The 19002-nt window shown below is 33.4% G+C and overlaps 3 protein-coding genes across 6 annotated transcripts; 2 read left to right on the top strand and 1 right to left on the bottom strand.

The window, feature by feature from the left end:
- Positions 1-3048: 3048 nt before the first annotated feature.
- On the top strand, positions 3049-4736 carry LOC121202826 (fasciclin-like arabinogalactan protein 8). Its single transcript, XM_041106665.1, has one exon. The coding sequence runs from the start codon at positions 3274-3276 to the stop codon at positions 4519-4521; it is 1248 nt and encodes a 415-aa protein (XP_040962599.1). The 5' UTR covers positions 3049-3273; the 3' UTR covers positions 4522-4736.
- Positions 4737-6390: 1654 nt separating this feature from the next.
- LOC121224107 (uncharacterized) lies at positions 6391-9232 on the bottom strand. Its single transcript, XM_041106664.1, has 4 exons — positions 8811-9232; positions 8176-8412; positions 7527-7744; positions 6391-6912 (listed from the first exon to the last, which is right to left on the bottom strand). The coding sequence occupies exons 1-4, from the start codon at positions 9081-9083 to the stop codon at positions 6720-6722; spliced, it is 921 nt and encodes a 306-aa protein (XP_040962598.1). The 5' UTR covers positions 9084-9232; the 3' UTR covers positions 6391-6719.
- Positions 9233-11941: 2709 nt separating this feature from the next.
- Positions 11942-17183, top strand: LOC107945623 (uncharacterized). 4 transcript variants are annotated; one of them, XM_016879697.2, is made up of 13 exons: positions 11942-12413; positions 12927-13111; positions 13191-13294; positions 13407-13487; positions 13605-13708; positions 13806-13892; positions 14309-14511; positions 14606-14807; positions 14903-14953; positions 15056-15154; positions 15245-15304; positions 15616-15737; positions 15914-17183. In XM_016879697.2, the coding sequence occupies exons 1-13, from the start codon at positions 12156-12158 to the stop codon at positions 17100-17102; spliced, it is 2745 nt and encodes a 914-aa protein (XP_016735186.2). In that variant the 5' UTR covers positions 11942-12155; the 3' UTR covers positions 17103-17183. The 4 variants fall into 4 exon arrangements, with proteins under 4 accessions (XP_016735186.2, XP_016735185.2, XP_040962597.1 ...); XM_016879696.2 differs by having other exon boundaries at positions 15613-15737; XM_041106663.1 differs by lacking the exon at positions 13806-13892.
- The last annotated feature ends 1819 nt before the right edge of the window (positions 17184-19002 follow it).

The raw sequence follows: 19002 nt of genomic DNA, 5'->3' as shown, positions 1-19002 counted from the left end.
CCCTTATCGTCTCACCTAACTCCTGTGATTGAGTTTTTATTTTATTTTATTTATAATTAAATTGATTAATAGTTTATCTTTAATCAATCAATTAGAATAATTTTCCTTTTAAGAAAACCAATTATATAAATATTATATATGGAATGTTTTCCATATAGTTGGTAATTGATTATTTAAAGAAAATTACATGAAATTAAATGCACGATATAGCATAAAGGGGAATTTCAACTCATCATGTGTTAAAATTTTTGGTAATCCATGTAGGCTGCTTCATCTTTTTTGAGACTTTGGATTTAAATATGATATATATAGGATTTAAGGTAAAAGTATGATGGATCAATATTTATCGATGAGTAGAAGAACATATTTTATATCTAAGTTGATCTGACAGTCAATGTTGGAGATTTAAATTTTGGTTTGTAAATTCGTGACGTTCAAAGTTATTTCATGAAAAAAAATGAATTGTAGAAGAGAGGAGAGAGAAGGCCATACAACATACTATTTAACATCTTAATGACTTAATTGAAAAATTCGAATAGTTCAATGACTATTTTATAAATTTTTAAAGTTAAATGACCGGCATGTAAATATTTAATTTAGATTAATCAAATCTAAAATATTGGACATGGAGAGCACATAATGATGGACCAAAATAGAAAAATAAAATAGCAAAAGGGAGAATCTGGAGATTATGGGTGGAGGGGATATGGGAATTGGTGTGGGGTACACTACAAGCTGTATGGAATGAAATTATCATTAAAGTTTTGATGCAATTAATTATTTTTTTTAAAAAGTGTTATTATTATAAATGTACATTTTTATCAATATAATAATAAATTTAGCCCTCAAAGCTTACATATTCTATCAATTTGGTCCTAATTTAACAAATTTATTCAGCAGCATTTACATAGAATACATAAACATCAAGGGCTAAAATTGTTATTATATCAATCAAAACTATGTACACTTGATGGAAAATACACCATGATTAATTGTCCTTAGTTGCTCACTTTTGAAATTAATAGTGACTAAATTGCTCTAATTTTTTTGAGAGAAACCAATTTACTCAATATTGAAATTAAGAAGAATCGAAGAGGTGTTTTTACTATAATATAATGCAGTCAGAGATACAATACAAGTACAAATAATTACAAAATATAATCAAACCAACCAATATAAAAACACAACAGACGAAGAATCGGACGAAATCCACACATGACATATACGCATAATAAACTGAGGACCTAAACATCTTAATTATACAAAATAAAAAACAAACTTTTTTTTGAATAATCTTATTATAGGTTCTGATCATATCTACTCTTTTTGACACCATACTTAGAACTACCCATAGTCCCTCCCCAACCCATAAATAGGAGAATAATGCGTTTCAGCGTACTTAAACTTATATCCTCTCGTATTGATAACAATATATATATATATCAATCGAACTAAAATAATTAAAGGAATATTAACACAAAAGGAAGTTCACCAACTAAACTACAAAACTAGTCAAAACAAGTAAATCTGAGTAACTCAATGATTAAATAATGATCCTCACATTCAATAAAATTTATCATTATAATAAACCAATTTTGGTATGTCGGTTTTCCAACCCCATAAGAATTTTATAAGGACATTATACATTTAATCAATGCGAAACTTTGTTGGACCTTATGGGTCCTAGGCAACCCTAGTCATGATTGAGATACGTGGCTCGCAAACACAACCCGAAATCATCTTCTAAAATAATGTGGGGGTGTCTTTCTCGAATTGGATCAATGTTTTTAGAATAGAAATAATGATTAAATCAGTTAAGTATTCTTGATTCAATCGGTTCAATATTATTTTTTAAATTAATATTTTAATCAGTTTAAATTAAATATCATTGACCTAAATTAGGTTGGTTGAATTAGAAATCAGACATTCAACTGTAAACTTGTGATATATAATAAAAAAATCAAAATTTATTTAATTGTTTGGATCGATTAAATCGAAAATTGAAAGCAAAATTAAAAATATGCTTAGTTAAATCGAATTAATATATAAAATCATTTTCATTTGGGGATTTCAAATGTATGCCACATATATGTCAGGTCAGTAATTATTTTTTAAATATAAAATTATTTTTTTATAATTTTAATTGTTTTAAATTTTAAAACTAATTTATATATTTTTAAATTTTTAAAAAATAATTAATTGTTAATGTGACATCCACGTGGCAGTCCATGCGTGTCTCACGTCAGCAAAGTTAACAAATAATCTGAATTCAAAATGGTTTAACCACGAAGCAACTGAAATCCAAAATGACTCAAACTCGAAAATACTCGAAACGATTTAGATTAACTAAATCCATTATTGTCAATTCACAACCCACAAAAGAGAAAACCCTAATTTGAAACCTACAAAGGTTGGGTGCAATTATAAGATAAATTACATTCTTAATGAGAGAATGCATGTTCGAATTTTGATGATAACACCATTGAAAGGAAAAGCAACGAACCCGAACATAAACCATAAAACAGAAATGAAATGTATTAGAAAAAGAAAGAGTTAGTTGCACCAAACACCCCCAAACTATGACATTCATTTTAAATTGGTCCTTAAACTTCAAATCCTTCTAATTACATCCCTAAATTATCGAGGTTATATCAATTAGGTCCTTTCATTGCTAAAATCATTAATTTAATTGTTAAATGACACATAAAATCATATGCGGCATATGCAAAAAAATAGATGTTTTAAAAATATTAATTTTTAGATTTTCAAAGCTTTTACAAAAGTTTTATCATTCTTTTTTTTTAGTTTTTTCTATGCGACAATATTTTACTTTTTAAAAATTTTTATTTTAAATTTAGCGACATAAGTTTGATGTGCCATTTAACAAATTTAATAAAAAATACCTGATTGATATAATATTGATAGTTTGAGGATATTATTAAAATGCTTTGAAGTTTAGGTACCAATTTAGAATAAGTTATAGTTTAGGGATGTCTAGTGCAATTAACCCCAAAGGAAAGGGAAACCAAATACGGAAGCATTTCACCCACAGAACCCCTTTATATTTTCCAGCTGTGTCCAGGTGCCATTCACGTGGCCCCAATTTTTCCTTCCAACAATTAACCAAACCATAGTTAAAATAACTCAACCATAGTTAAAAATCCTAACCCATCTTCGTTTTTCTTTTCTTTTATTTATTTTTTATTAACCACCCTTTTTTCTTCTTCCACACTGCTACTAATTTTTCACTTCACTCCCACACTGTCTTCAACAATGGCGACGCCCACATTTCGCCGGATAGACCTTACCCTTTTAACCCTCTCTTTACTCGCCGTCGCCGTCAATGCTCACAACATCACCGCCATACTCGAAGGTTTCCCTGATTACTCCGTTTACAACGATTTCCTCACTAAAACCAAGCTCGCCGATGAGATCAACACTCGACAAACCATCACTTGTCTTGTTCTTAACAATGGAGCTATGTCTGCTCTCACTGCTAAACACCCACTTTCCGTCGTTGAAAACATCCTTAGGCTTCATGTTCTTTTAGATTATTATGACCCACAAAAACTCCATAAAATCTCCGATGGTACTACACTTACTACTACTCTTTACCAAACCACCGGAAATGCTCCCGGAAATCTGGGTTTCGTTAATATCACCGATCTACAAGGTGGGAAAGTCGGGTTTGGGTCAGCCGTTCCTGGGTCTAAACTTGATTCGTCTTATACTAAGTCTGTTAAACAGGTACCGTATAATATTTCTATACTGGAGATCAGTGCGCCGATTATTGCTCCCGGTGTTTTATCAGCTCCTGCACCGTCGGCTTCCGGTGTTAACATTACCGGCTTACTTGAGAAAGCTGGTTGTAAGACGTTTGCTAATTTGCTTACCAGTAGTGGTGTGTTGAAGACTTATGAAGCGGCGCTTGATAAAGGGTTGACTATTTTTGCCCCGTCCGATGAAGCTTTTAAAGCCGACGGTGTACCTGATCTGAGTAAGTTGACCAATGCCGATCAAGTTTCGCTGTTAGAATACCATGCCTCGCCGGATTATAAACCAAAGGGGACTTTAAAGACGACGAAAGATCCGATTACTACATTGGCTACTAGAGGTGCCGGGAAGTTCGATTTGACGGTCACCGCCGCCGGTGATTCCGTCACGCTTCATACTGGAATCAGTCCATCTAGAGTCGCTGAAGCAGTTTTTGACTCCCCACCGGTCGTGATATTCACCGTCGACAATGTTTTGTTACCCTCCGAGTTGTTCGGAAAGTCACCGTCGCCAGCACCTGCTCCTGAACCAGTTTCTTCACCTTCACCGACACCTTCTCCATTATCCGAAGCACCATCGCCATTAGCCGCTTCACCACCAGCTCCACCAACCGACACTCCCGCCGGATCTCCAGCTGATTCGCCGGCTGGTTCGTCGGAGAACAGCACCTCCGATAATGCTGCCGGTCACGTGAGTCCCACTGTTATATTCACTGTGTTGGCCATTGTCGGTTATTCACTATGTTAATTTGTTCTTTTTTGGGTTTGCTATTTTGCTTATTTTCATTACAGTTTGCTTCTTCTTCTTTTTTAAATGTATTTGGGTTTCAATTTATGGGATAAACGGTGATAGCTCGACGGCGCCGCCTCCGGCGACCATATGGGTCTGAAGAAGAATACTGGAACCTTGTTATTTTTTTCTCTTTTATTTTTGTTTAATTACATTTTCTTAGTGTTCGTTTATTTATTTATTTTTGATGTTAAGGATTTTTGAATCTTTATTTATAAATTTTGTAACGCTTTATTTTTATTTAAATTGGATCCAGTTTTGTTAAATTTAATTGGGTTATATTACGATTAATGGAAAAAAATATTTTTATTTAGAAATTGATATGATTTGAATAAAATTTTAAATTAAAAATATTAAATTTATTACTCCATAAAAGAATATATTTATATTATAATTTAATTGGCGATGGGAAGTGGGAAATAGTCAGGATTTGACTGTTAGCCCACGTGGAAAGATTATTGTGGTGGGCCCCACTTTTCAATTTCTTTTTAGTAATGGTTTAAAAGTATTTTTGGAATCTTTTTACTAAAAATTTATAAAAGAAATTTCAATTGATTTTTAGTATAGTTGTCAATTCAATTTGATTCCAATAAATTTTCCTAGGAGGCGTACCAAGGGGAGAGAGAAAGCATCCAAACAACAATGATAGTAAGACCACCGATCAAAATGATTCACTAGACTCTATCTACAAGCTAAAGATCTTATCTTAACATTACTTGATGGCGTAGCTGAAGAAAAAAAAAACAATAGACCGATCATATATCCGAAAAGTATGAAAAAGAAAAAGGTAAGTACAACTGAGGAGAAAGAAGTAAAGTGGTGGTTGACTTAGGGTGGGTTTAGATGGGTGATTGGATGTGGTGTTGTACGTTTAATTTACTTTTTGTCTCATGCTATAGTATCGCTATAGTATTTAATCTCACCGCCACTGCTATTTTTACACTAACCACAAGTAAATGCTCCGCCCATTCAAACTCACCCTTAGGGTCTTATGGTGATTTTCTTGTAAAGTCCAATTTTAAACTTGACTTAAGGTGCATGCCGAATATATTTTTTCTTGAGGTTAGTGAGCCTCGAGAATGGGTCATATGTGACTTTCCTAAAGGTTAATGAGCTTAGAATCATTAAATGAGATTAAATTCAACTCGATGGTATAATAATACTAAAAATCTCAATATACTTCAACTGGGTAAGGCAATATACTTCAGCATTGAAGGTATCACCTCACATTACCAAAAGCTCTCCCACTCGTTCATGCATAGATAAAACTTGGGTATGCCTAAACAAAGATGGTTCGGTTAGACATGATGAAGGTTTTGCTGCAGCCGGGGGTTTGGTGCGATACCAAGATGGTAGATGGATCATTGGGTTTTCCAGATACTTGGGAAACTGTACAGTGACGAAGGCGGAATTTTGGGGTATTTTGGATGGGTTGAAGCTCATCGTAGGTAAGAGGGACAAAATGGTTTTAATTCAAAAGGATAGTCTTGAAGCAACTAAGGTCATTTAGGATGATTCGGCTGGTAACTCTAATTTTACTCTTATCAGAAGAATATGAAAAACCTTGCCAATGGTCAAACAGTGAAAAATCCGACATATTCTCCAAGAAGAAAACACAATTACTGATAATATTGTCAAGATGGTTTAGGACAAAAGACGTGATTTAAGATTGTTTGAGGATTCTCCTTTGAGGACCTAGGATAATTACATTTGTATCCATTTTATTTTCACAAAAAAATAATCTTTAATATCAGTTGACATTTAAAATAGACACAATCTTAATTAATTTTTATCCAAATATAGAAAATATGTTTCATGATATTATGCATCAATCAAAATGAAAAATATTTATTCTTTCAATATTTATCTAAATCACATAAACCTTAATATAAACTTTTGCTCTTTTTTTCTCATGAGAACAATAAAAACCTATATCATTCTTCCAAAAATCACAATATCAAATCAAATCAAATCAAATCATTTTCATTGAAATCATGAAATTGAGATGAGCTGATTATAATCTTCCATTGCACTTCATTCTTTTCACTAGGGTTGAATCCAATGAACTATATATTTATATATGTATTCTATTTTGGTTTTCCTAATTATATCATTCACAGCTTCTTCAAGCTCCAACTTGTATTAAAAAATATAGTCTATTCAGGCTCCTCGTGCACTTGAACTAATTCTTCCTCTTGTAGTCGGTCGAGTCGCTTCTTGGTACGGATGCCAATGAAAATCGTTGCTGTCACAGATGCACAGAATCCAACGACGTTGTATATTATCTGTCTTGGAGTAAGACTCCTTTTGTCTTGTGTTGCCTCAGCAAAAGATCGTATCAAAATCCCACTGAAAAAAAGAATCAAACGATTAAAAACCATTAAAATAATATTAGTTAGAGCAAGTAAATAATGTTTGGTTAAAAATCGAAAAATCAATTTAATCGACCAATTTAGGGCTTAATCTATTAATCAAACCAATTTAATATTAATCGGATCGATCCCGTGAGTCGAATAAATTGATTTTTCAAATAAAAAGTGACTTAAGTTTTGGTTGAAATTTTATACATTTTTATATATTATTATATTTAAAAGTTGGAAAAATTTGCCAGTTCAACTGTAATTTTTTAATAGAGATGTTCATGGGTCGAGTGATCTGACCCGTTTTGGACTGGGCTTGGGTTTATGTTTTTAAACCTTAACTGACTTGACTTGACCCTCTTTACTATTTAGAAATAATAAAAATATTATATAATACTTATATTTTTACAACTAAATTAACTAAAAAATTAATTATTTTTTGAATACTAAATCAAACTATTTGGGCGGGCTTAAGTGAGTTGAGCTTGGGTTGAAACCAAACTTCGGTTAGCTTCGATTTAATCATGAACACCTCTAATTATGAAAATTATAAATTATAAACCACCGACTTAATCTATTTTAACCAAGGTAGGATTTTCTAACCTGTAAAGTGCAATAAAAACTTCAGGCAACATCCCCATCCAAGTCCCCATCATGTACGGGATGTAGCGGACGTTGGTCGCCACGGCGGCGTAGTTAAACATAATGTACGGCAATGGACTGATCCTAATCAACGTCACTGTTCGAAATTGATGAAGCAAGTTACCTTCTCCCGCAAGTCTTAGTATTGAAGCTTCCTTCGGATATTTCCCTAATAGTCGCTATGTTATAACCACAAGAGAAAAATCACAAAATATTAAATAAACATTTATTAAAAGTAAAAAAAACCGAATTATAGTTTTGGTCCTTCTATTAATATTCAAGTTTGAGATTTTAGTCTTTATATTTTATTGGACTCCTTTAGATGGGCATTTATCTGCGTTTAAATTTTTTTTTCTCATGCTACAGTATCGCTATAATATCTAATCTCATCGCCACCGTTGTTTTTACGCATTGCCCATCCAATGGGACCCTTAGCCTATTTGGATAAGTTGAGCTTGGGCACAAGCTTGAAAAAGCTTTAAAAATTGAGTTACGATCTGGTTCAATCCATGAATACCTTCGAATAAAACTTTTCGTAATTATGATTGATTCTAACACTAAATATTTACTTAAACAAGATAAATTCATAGATGATAAACACAAAACTCACTTGAATTTTGGTGTGAAACATAGAACCAACAAAAAAAGGCAATGACACACCAAGAGAAACCCCCGTCATGACTATTAGCAGCCCTTTAATGTATCCATAAGCCATTCCAGCCATCCACATTGAAGGTGCGGATGGCAAACATAGAGTTGGAAATAGAGCTAATGAAGTTACGATTACAAGTATTCTCTCGGTTGTGCTGAATGCATGGGCCTCCCATTGTAAAGCAGGGACAATCACCTGCCATCACCATGTAACAACATAAACCATTCGTATCAGTCCAATTGGTTTATACAATTGATATGTCAAAATATCAACAAAGTTAACTATCAAAAAGCTTGACACCATAAATAAACAACCAAGCTTATAAATAGTCTGCAAACCCTCAAGCAACCCTACAAGAATACTCCATGGTGGGGTTGTGATGATTTAAGTATCGAACAATGTCCCAAAGCTAGCAAAAGCATAAGCTCCAGCCTAGTTCGTCAACAACAATCACCTTTAAAAGATATCTGGTTTTGTGTCACCTTCACCAGAAACACATCAACAACTATCATCTTTAAAAGATGGTTTTTATATCCAAATCTCAATGTCTATAATCCCATCATGAAAATAAATTTGGGGTTTTAATTAGGTACCTTTTTCAACACAAAGGGTCCAACCCATTTAATTGCAACTATGACCAAAATGGCTGAAGGGATGCCAATGGCGATGAACTTGAACAAGCGATTCGACCGTTTCTCATTGGTAAGGATTTGAGGTAAAGGTTCTTCCTGTAAGGGAAACTCGACCTCGGAGCTACAAGAATTTTCTTCTTCTTCTTCCTCCTCTTCTTCTTTTCGTTGTTTCTCGGGTTCGAGTTCTGTTTCTTCTTCTTTGATCCTAATATAGGCTACGTTATTAATTTCCATTGAACGTCAAGATTGTTGTTTTGCATGCTTAACAATGATAAATTTTTTACCAACCTATCAAAGAACAAAAAGAGAAAAAAGGAATTTGATCCCTTCTTATATGATTATATGAAATGAAATCAAAGAATTACAGTGGTTGTGAAGGGAGAGATGGCCTTCTTCTTTTTTCCTATTGGGAAATTAATTTTTTTAAGGTACATAATTACAAAAAACAGTTTTCTACGAGATATTCGGCCATAAATTCTCTACAATCTATCAAGTTTTTTAGTGGCCTGTTGAAACTGGCTACCAAAATTAACCCTTGTTAATTATTAATTAGAAATTCATAAATACGACACGATATGAATATGAATTATAATAAGTTCTAAAAATGTTAGGACATAAGTATGTTAATACATGGATGGTTAGAGAGGTGTCAGCAAAGGATTGATAAATGAAGGTGATGTTTACTCCACGTACAATAAATATGGCTGTCGATGCCATAGCAGCATTAGAAAGAAATGAACAATGTTCTCCCAAGATGATTGAGATGGAGATTCTATAAGATAGTGTTGGTGTTAGATATAGTTCCTCTTATAGCTAAATGTATTTAGCTTTTTTGTCTACAAAAAAAACATTTTTTAAAAAATTAAAAACTTGAACTTTAAGAATTGTTGGGGATAAACCTAGTTAAGCAACAGACAAGTAAAATAATGAAGAAATTGAAAAAATTGAACACAAATATTTTATGTGGAAAAATTACGGGTAAAGATAATTTCACTAAAACGACAAAAACGAACAGTACAAAAGATTGAGATAAAACTAAATCCCGAAACTCGAAATAAGAACGTTCAAAATGTAGACACAAACTTTTCTAGAAGCTTGTAAAAGCTAATACCTAAATAAGTAATAGATTATCTTTCTAGGATGGAAAAAAGGGTCTAATTATGGGCTAAATTTATAGGTCAAATAATATTAAAATAATTTACGTTAATCAAAGTTTAACTAGAAGAAGAAAAATCCAAAAATACAATACATAACTCCACAACAATCCATTAAAACGAAATATTTGATTTTATGGTGTTGTTCAATACTTAAACCTTGGGAAAAATGTATTGTGTTTTTTAGATCGTTAATGAGAATGTTATAAAAAAGGAATATAAGTGATTATCTTTCTATTGGGTTCAAAATATAGTTTTATTGGTGTTAATAAATCATGTTCATTTATTAGTTTAGGTTTTTTTTTTTTTAAAAGTATATGCTTCACCATCAAGATATCATTGAGGGTTTCTTTGGATGGGTTGTGAGAAAGTTTTGGTGAGATTGACGGTGAAATTAAAGATTGTCTAATTTTGTTGTACATACTCCTTTGGTTGCAGGGATTGTTTTACCGAATCATAAAGAGTGTACAACCTAAATACTACTAACAAGACATCTATCACCTGCTATATATATATATATATATATATATTCTTCCTTCAACTTGAAATCCTCTAACAAGTCTTCACCTCTCTCCTTCCTAGCTTCCCCTTCCTCATCCAACCTTCGTCACCTGTATCATACAGCTCTCTGTCCATACAAAGTGAACTGTCAATGACCTTCTTGCCACTCTTTTTGGCATCAACAAGGTCCTCAAGGAAATGAATATACAAACTTGGAATTTAACTAAATAGAAGAGGAATATGAATTTTAGGCTTATTCCACAATTTGGTACTTGAATTATATATTATATTCGAATGTCATTAATTTATGATCGAAACATTTTAATTGAGTCCTTAGAGTATTAATATCACTATATTTATCAAGTCATAAAAAAACTAAATATAATTTCAAACATCAACTTTATATATTAAAAATATGCCAAATAATATTAATATTTCTTGAGTTTAGTAGTAATTTGGGTTCAATGTGTTCATCAAACACTGAGGTTTTTTTACAAAAAGGAGAAAGTTAAAATATATACTTTAAGTTCTTGTGCCTATAGTAGGTTTGAAATTTAGTTCATTTACTTTATTTTTTAAAAATTTTGTTCTTATACTTTTTAAATTTAAAATTTTAAGTTAAATTGTTAATATCGTTATGTTTTGTTAAATTCAATGGTCTAATATCTTGAAAAAAGGATAATATAATTTTTTGCCCTTGAACTTAGTAACTCGGTTCATTTTAGTACATGTACTTTTTTTGATTCACTTTGACACTTAAACTTAAAAACAATGTTCATTTCGGTCCCTTAACTTCGAAAATATAAAAGCTTGATGGCACAACACTCTAAAATTATGCCACATCATCACTTGAAAATTAAAAATTGACATAATGACCTTTTGGCCCTTCAACTTAACAAAAAAAGTCATTTTAGCCATTCATTTAATTTTTTTGCCTCTTTTAGCCCTTGAACTTGCATTGTTTGTCAAATCATCCCAAATTATATTAAAAAAATTAAAAAATTCATACAAATCTAAAAAATTATTAAACCTGTTCAACTGTTGATTTTTGTCCCAATTTTTTATTTTTACCAATTTCAAGTAATTTATGAGTCAACCAATTCAACTCCTTTGTTTGGACGATTATATCAATCAATTCTCAGTCTGTTAAACTTGGTCTTATTGTAGTAACAACGATCACATTATCAAATCGTGATAAAATCCAACTTCAAGGACTAAAATGGATCTAGATTCCAAGTTTAAGGACTAAAGTCAACAAAAAAATACAGATACCAAAGTAGACCTAATTGCCAAGTTTAAGGGCCAAAAATTATATTATTCTTAAACAAAATACCAACTTGGTAGACATAAACAAAAAAAGAAAGTGATGTTGTAATGAATCTGAAATTAATAGAAGAATTATAAAAATATTAACAATTCCACTTGCATTTTTAAAATCAGGAGATAAAAGTATGTGGACTAAATTATAAATGTATAAAGAGTACAAGTCCTTAAAATATATTTTAACAAAAAGAAAAGGGTCTTCCAAAACAAGCTTCTGTCTAACGCAACAAGAAGAATCCCGCTACTATAAAAAAGCAGTTAGGGTTTCAAAATCCCCGCCATTTTTATTTTACTTCACTTGTTGACTCAGTCTACTCCACTCTCATCAATGGCTACTAATGAAATTGAAAAACCGGATACCTCAATTTCTTCAAAGCACAGTCAAAGCCCCCAAGACAATGTGCCTCAATCGGCGCCGGCGCCGGCTAAGCAAGTCGACACCTCTCCGTCTTCGAAGCTTGTGGATGTCAAGCAATTCATGCTCTCCGTCGCCGCCAATATCTCCTCTCAGCCTCTCCCTACTTACGATCCCAACGTTTGGGGCGTCCTCACCGCTATCTCTAACAATGCCCGTAAACGCCCTCAGGTCCTTTCGCTCCCTCAATTTTATTTGGTTGAAATATGCCTTAGGTCCCTGTAGTTTTCACAAATTTGAAATTTAGTCCTGTACTTTTATTTCCAGGAATTTAGTTCTTCTACTTTCCGGATTTCAAAATTCAAGTGAAATTGTTAATACTGATAATTCTTTTGGTTAAATTTGTTAAAAAAAACTCACTTAGTAGAAATTTAACTGAAAAATGACGATGATGTTGTAACGAATCTTAACAGAGTTAATAATTGGACCTGAGAGGGACTAAATTCCTAAAAATAGAAGTACAGTTAAATTTCAAATTTACGAAGAGCTCAGGGATTTATGACATATTTTAACCATTTTATTTCAGTAGTAAAATTTCAAAATTTTAGTTAAATTTCAACCATTTTGTTTAGATCATATTGTGAATCGTCTTTTTGAAATTACGTTTAAGCTTGACATGAATATATGTTAAAATTGTATTATGTAAGTGAAAGACTGATGAAGAGATTATTTTTTGTTTCCTAGGGTATGAATATGCTTTTGAGTGCAGATGAGCACTGGATTGGCAGATTAGTGGAGGATATGAGTTTTCGAATTGAATCACGCTGGGTTAGTACGAAACATTGCAGAATATATAGGAAGAGAGTGAGCAATGAAGGCGCGGAGCAGTCGTTGAACTGTGATGTATCTGTTTACTTAAAGGATATGAGGTTATTGTTCTGTTTGTGGTTTCTTTTGTGGGGATTTTTCGTAGTTTTCGGGTTCTGATTGTGTTATGCGTATTTGTAGTGTGAATGGGACGTTTTTTAATTGGGAGAGGTTGAGGAAGAATAGTCCTGAGTTGAAAGTTCAACATGGTGACATCATTTCATTTAATGCTCCTCCATATCATGGTACTACTAATATCTATATCATCAATGAACTTTTCTTTTCTTTCTTTCAATTCAATTGAGGTTCAATGCTTGAACCGTCTTTCACAGTAAGCAATTACCCTTTTGGATGCAGAACTTGCTTTTGCCTTCGTATATAGAGATGCTCTTAAGTCGGCTCACTCAGTGGAAGGTGCATGTGCAAAACGAAAAGCAGGTATATCTTCGAAATCCATTGCTTTTCTTTTCGGAGCTTTCATAATTTTGCTGGTTCTTATTGAAGAAAGAGATACTAAGCTACTACTACCTGAAACAATTTCCCCTTATCATGTAGATGAACTTAATTGTGAAAACAAGAGACAAAAAGGTCTTGGCATTGGTGCTCCTGAGGGTCCTATATCTCTTGACGATTTTCGGAGTCTTCAGCGGTCAAACAAGGTATCCTGTTTTGGATTCATGAATCTTCTGATTGCTCAAACCGTCAAACCCTTGAGTTCCGTCGCATAATAAATAGTAATAAAACTGGCGCATGCAGGAATTGAGGAAGCAATTAGAAGATCAAGTGCTTGCAATAGATAAATTGCGTAATGAGAATCGTGCAACCGTTGAGTGTCATGAGAATGTATGCTCTTCTGACAGACTCTAACCTTTCTCTCTGATTTATGTCTATGTCTTTAAGTTGGTATTGCTGAGTACCTATGTTACTGGATACCGTGGTTCTTTTAATGGCATAAATTCAATTGATGCAGCACCCCACTTTGATTTCATGCAGTTATCGTGAATGGTGGTTAAACCTGCTTGCAACATTAAATTATATTGTATTCATATTTTATCTTTGTTAACAATCAGTCCACTATAGCTCAGTTCAGCTAGCCATGACCTTTAACAAAGAGAAAGTTAATGTGCAATGGTGAATAAGGTGTTAATGATATTTCTTGGAGCTCTTTCTGAGATTGATGCCATTTCTTCAATTTGACAAGTTACTGCTATTTATTCTGATCCTTGGTAATTTAGATATATTCTAATCTGTTTCTTCAGGAAATCAAAGAGATAAAAGAATCAGTTGCAAATTCATACCTTGATCAAATCAAAGAAATGAAAATTTTGCTAGATGTTAAACAGAAGGAGCTTATAGAGGTCAATAGGGTATCAGCTGAACAAAAGCATGCTATTGAAGACCTTAATGAAAGATTTAGTGCTTCCATGCAGTCGTGTACTGAAGCAAATGAAAGAATAATGAAGTAAGTAATGAGTTGCTGTTGGCTTTTTTACTTTTAGTCAAGTTATGGCACCAAATAGAATAGAAGATATGATGGCTTAATTTCATATTTTCAGTCAGAAGGCATCTATAGCTGAACTCAAGGTTCAGTTAGAGGAAGAGCGAGATCAGAGACGAGAAGAACGAGAAAAGGCCGTTGTTGATTTAAAAGCAGCAGTGCAAAGAGCGCAGTCAGAAGCTCAAGAGGAACTGCAAAGACTGTCAGATATTGCTTTAAAACGAGAAAAGGAGCTAGAAGAAGCAATTAATAAGCTTGAGGTCAGACTACTGTCTTTTGCTTGCTTGGATGTCCTTCATGTGTAATTTATATCAATGGAACTAAGAAATGAAATGTTATGCATCACAATTCTTAGGAATCGCTGGGAAAGAGCTCGACACAAGTGGAAGATCTGGTGTCCAAACTGGTATTATCTGCATTGCTGTTTGATTTTGAATTTACACACATGATACCACTTTTTAAGCTGAATTCTGAAGGGCTTGTGTCTTAATTCCTTTATCTACTTCAGGAAGACACTAGGCAGAAATTGGTCAATTCTGATAATAAGGTCCGCCAACTAGAAGCTCAGGTTTCTGAAGCAAAAAAGGCCTCAGCAAATGCAAGAAAAGTAAACCTTTTTTCTTTTTTATGCCTGCCTCTATGGACGGACATGCGAATAGATTTTTCTAAATCTGACATTTAATGTGCTTTTGAGCAGCAAGTGGAAGAACTTGAACATGAAATTAAAGGATTGAGGAAACATCTTGAGACTGAGAAGGTATAATTTTATATTATATTATTTTTACTTATTTAAGATGTTATCTTGTATGATATGGACTGTCTGCCATTCACTCTGCTGCTCAAGATTGAGATTGTCTATTAATTTGTTGATAACTTGCTATCACACTTTCTTAAATCTTCATGTAAATCTGGTTTGTGCCAGCAGCTTTTGAAGGCATAATAGATCAGTTTAGATACAACTTAATCTACTAAATAATAAATCAATCTGGGTATTGTAGACCTCGGTATTGTCATGTTTACTGAGTTACTGTATTGTTAAGCTGAGGTTTCCTTTACCGTTGGTAGCAGGCAGCCCGAGAAGAAGCATGGAGTAAAGTTTCTGTTCTTGAGCTTGAAATAAATGCTGCAATGCGGGATCTTGATTATGAAAGGAGGAGGCTGAAAGGTGCCAGGGAAAGAATTATGCTTCGGTATGATTTCTATGACAATAGCAATTGTTTGATCTTTAGTTGCACTATTGGTCCTAAGCATCTTACCGATCAAGGTTTGATCCTTTTTGAATATTGTGAGTGTTAACATGGATGCTGTTCAAACATCTTGTGGATTTTCTCATTTAGATGGTGACTTTTGTGTCGTTGCTCTGCAGAGAAACTCAGCTACGAGCATTCTATTCCACAACCGAGGAAATCTCCATACTGTTTGCGAAGCAGCAGGAACAACTGAAGGCAATGCAGAGAACTCTGGAAGATGAGGAAAATTATGAGAATACTTCTGTTGATATTGACCTAAATGCTCCTGACATGAACACCTATAGAACCATACGCAGAGAAAAGACTGCTACCGGCTACAATGGGAACGGTGCCACAAAGGCAGGCTCCAGTACTTCAGCTCAGAGGGTTAATAGTTCTAGTGATGAAGTCAGTGCTACTGAGAAGAATGACTGTGGCATAAGAAGTCAAGAAGTTGGTGAAAACACTCAGGAGGCAGAATTTACAAGTGCCGATCCTTTTGTTAAAGGTGGCTTTGGTTCTGACATAGATGGTGTTGGTACAGCTCCTGTTCATGAAGGAGATACCATTGGAACTGAGCGTGTTCTTGAAACTGAAAGCTTGGGAATCGAGGTTGAACGAAATGTTGATTTAAACAGGTGTGGAACTTTAGGCAGAGATACAATGGAGTTTGATTGTGAAACTGATGCACATGAAAGCAACAATCAAATTCAAACAACTCACCCAGATGCTTCCATACATTCTCAGTCAAATAAACCTTACGAGACTCAAAATTCGGTGGCAGACACACAACCTGGAGGCACAATTAGAACAGCTGAGCTTTTAGCTTCTGAAGTTTTGGGGAGTTGGGCTTATAGCACTAATCCCTCTGTCCACGGAGAAAATGAATCCCCTAAAATTGGGGACAACAATGATGATTGTGTCATGGCTCTCTTAGCTCTCCATGATTCTAGTGGTGTGGTAGCTGAGAGCCAAAGTACACCGTCTTCCAAGGCTGCTCCTTCCAGACGTATTGTCGAACATCAAGCATTAAGTGAGATGATTGGGATTGTGGCTCCTGATTTAAAGGAGCAATTTCTGGGTGCTACTGCTGATGATCTTGATCAACAGAGGACTAAACAGAGTTTTATTTCTGACTCAGACACTGAGGATTGTACCGACAGCAACGATGAAAATAACAACGAAGTAGCTGCTAAGAGTGGTTCAATATCGGATGCAGAGACAGAGGGGAGTAGTGAGCAGGCTAATGAGGATCGAAACCATAATGATGTAATGGAGGAGGATGAAACTGACAGTGAATATCCTCATATCAAATCTTCATCTTGAACGTTCGTCATTCATTATTTACTCGGTGAGGAACTTAGCTGTCTATATGGTATATTATCTTTAATCCTTTATCTCTCTTAATTTCTTCATTCTCATCTGCATTCATCATTCATTTTAACGAACATAGGTAGACTCGTCATGAGTTCAAGTCATTCAACTACAAGACTTGTGTTTCCAAGTTGGTTTATTACAGATTTGGCTCGTTTCGAGTTCAAATCTGTTTAGGTTTGGATCAATTTAGGTTCGGGATTGATTCAACAACATAATGATTTAAAAGAGAAATGTTAGGGACAAGTGTCAAGTGTAATTCACTATTAGAAAGTCAGAGATATTCGTAGATGCCTAGTTTGAAATTTAAAGAGCACGGGGATAGATGATTTGGACCACGTGGTTGAGATAGGGACTTGATAGAGGGTGAAAAGTAGCTAGCTGCTCAATAAAACTCTTGTTCTAGAAGTCAAATTGCATTTTGTCTTTTTTACCTAAAAAATAGACAAATTAGTTTTTCTATGTTAAATCAAAGAGCAAATAGTCTTTGTTAAAAATTCCATAGTAGAATGACTTGATTGACAAAATAGCCAGACAGTTACACGTGAGGTGTCATGTGTATCTCATTTTGATGTACAATGACCAATTTTTAAGGGTAGAAATTGATAGAATTTTTAATAGAAGGATTAATTTGCGTTTTGGTCTAATATGCGGGGTTAATTTACCTATATATTTTAATAGAGGAAACAAAACATAATTTGACTAACTTTTATAATAATTTTACCCTAGCGGCTCCACCTCCCTCATCAATGGTGCATGTGAAACCCATCATGCAACGTTGCTCACTAGTCACTTAAGACACTATCAAATCAAGAGAAACAAAGTATAAAACGCAACGTATATTCCCAATCCTAAAGTTACAAATAGCAATAGAAAAATCCAAAAATAGGGCAGTTAAATCGTTTTGGAATGGATGGGGGGGGCGGGGGATTCATTTCATTGTTGACTACTTGATATCACTCCATTTTCTAGTATTCGAGTACTTTGCCTTAGTAAGTAATACAACAAATGAATGAAAGCCTAGGCTTGGGTTAATAGCTTAGGCTAGGCTATCAATGGATCTTGGTCCCCCATCAATTTCCTCAACCATTTCTTCTAACCAACATGATAAGGGTTTTTATTTTTCTTTTTCAATACCCTTTTCATTTGGATACCTTTTGTGGAAAAAGAAAAGATTAATAAGGCATTGGATCAATGATAAAAGTTGAAGTTTTGGAAACTTTAGGATTACAGATTTGAGCTCTATCTGTGTGGGTTTTTCTTTAAATTATTTAGTTTAGTCCCTGTAGTAATTGGTTCTTATTGAAACAATTGATGTAGTTAGTAACTTAAAAAAAAAAAAACCATTAAATGCAATTGACAAATTTATGCCTTTGATTGATAAACATATTTTTTGTTCTTTAAAGGGAAAATGTATAAAGATGTGATTAAATTATTATTATTCTTTATTCTATGTGTGAGTTGTGGATTTAGTTTGCGTGTTCTAGTTTGGTCATTTTTAGTTTTAGTATTTTTCGAATCCAAAAAAATCAATCTTGACGAAACAGTAGCTATTAAAATTGGTAAGTTAAATTGTGTCATTTTTAAAATGTTATGCAATAAACATATAATCATGTGTGTATGACATATTAGTTTGTTATTTTCACATAATACTCATTAAAAATTGTTATTTTAGTTAAAGAATTTAATGGCTATTGTTTGAGTCATGATTAAAATCTCAAAATTCGAAAAATATCGGGATTAAATATGATCAAATTGGAGACTTTAGATTAAATTCACTTATGCATAGTATATGATTAATAGTAGAATTTGACATAATGGATTTAACTACTATCATATAAATTATGATTGA

The sequence above is a fragment of the Gossypium hirsutum genome, chromosome D12 (assembly GCF_007990345.1).
Source record: "Gossypium hirsutum isolate 1008001.06 chromosome D12, Gossypium_hirsutum_v2.1, whole genome shotgun sequence".
In the NCBI taxonomy this organism is placed as follows: Eukaryota; Viridiplantae; Streptophyta; class Magnoliopsida; order Malvales; family Malvaceae; genus Gossypium; species Gossypium hirsutum.
This window is presented reverse-complemented; position numbering and strand designations above follow the sequence as displayed.

Excerpts from the sequence above, each read along its gene's own strand:
- LOC121202826 (XM_041106665.1), top strand. The coding sequence starts at position 3,274 with ATGGCGACGCCCACATTTCGCCGGATAGACCTTACCCTTTTAACCCTC.
- LOC107945623 (XM_016879696.2), top strand. The coding sequence starts at position 12,156 with ATGGCTACTAATGAAATTGAAAAACCGGATACCTCAATTTCTTCAAAG. Across the intron at positions 13,709-13,805 it reads GTCTTCAGCGGTCAAACAAG|GAATTGAGGAAGCAATTAGA; the intron begins GTATCCTGTTTT and ends TGGCGCATGCAG. Across the intron at positions 14,512-14,605 it reads GCAAATGAAAGAATAATGAA|TCAGAAGGCATCTATAGCTG; the intron begins GTAAGTAATGAG and ends TCATATTTTCAG.
- LOC121224107 (XM_041106664.1), bottom strand. The coding sequence starts at position 9,083 with ATGGAAATTAATAACGTAGCCTATATTAGGATCAAAGAAGAAGAAACA. Across the intron at positions 7,745-8,175 it reads TGTTTCACACCAAAATTCAA|CGACTATTAGGGAAATATCC; the intron begins GTGAGTTTTGTG and ends GTTATAACATAG. Across the intron at positions 6,913-7,526 it reads GTTTTTATTGCACTTTACAG|TGGGATTTTGATACGATCTT; the intron begins GTTAGAAAATCC and ends TCTTTTTTTCAG.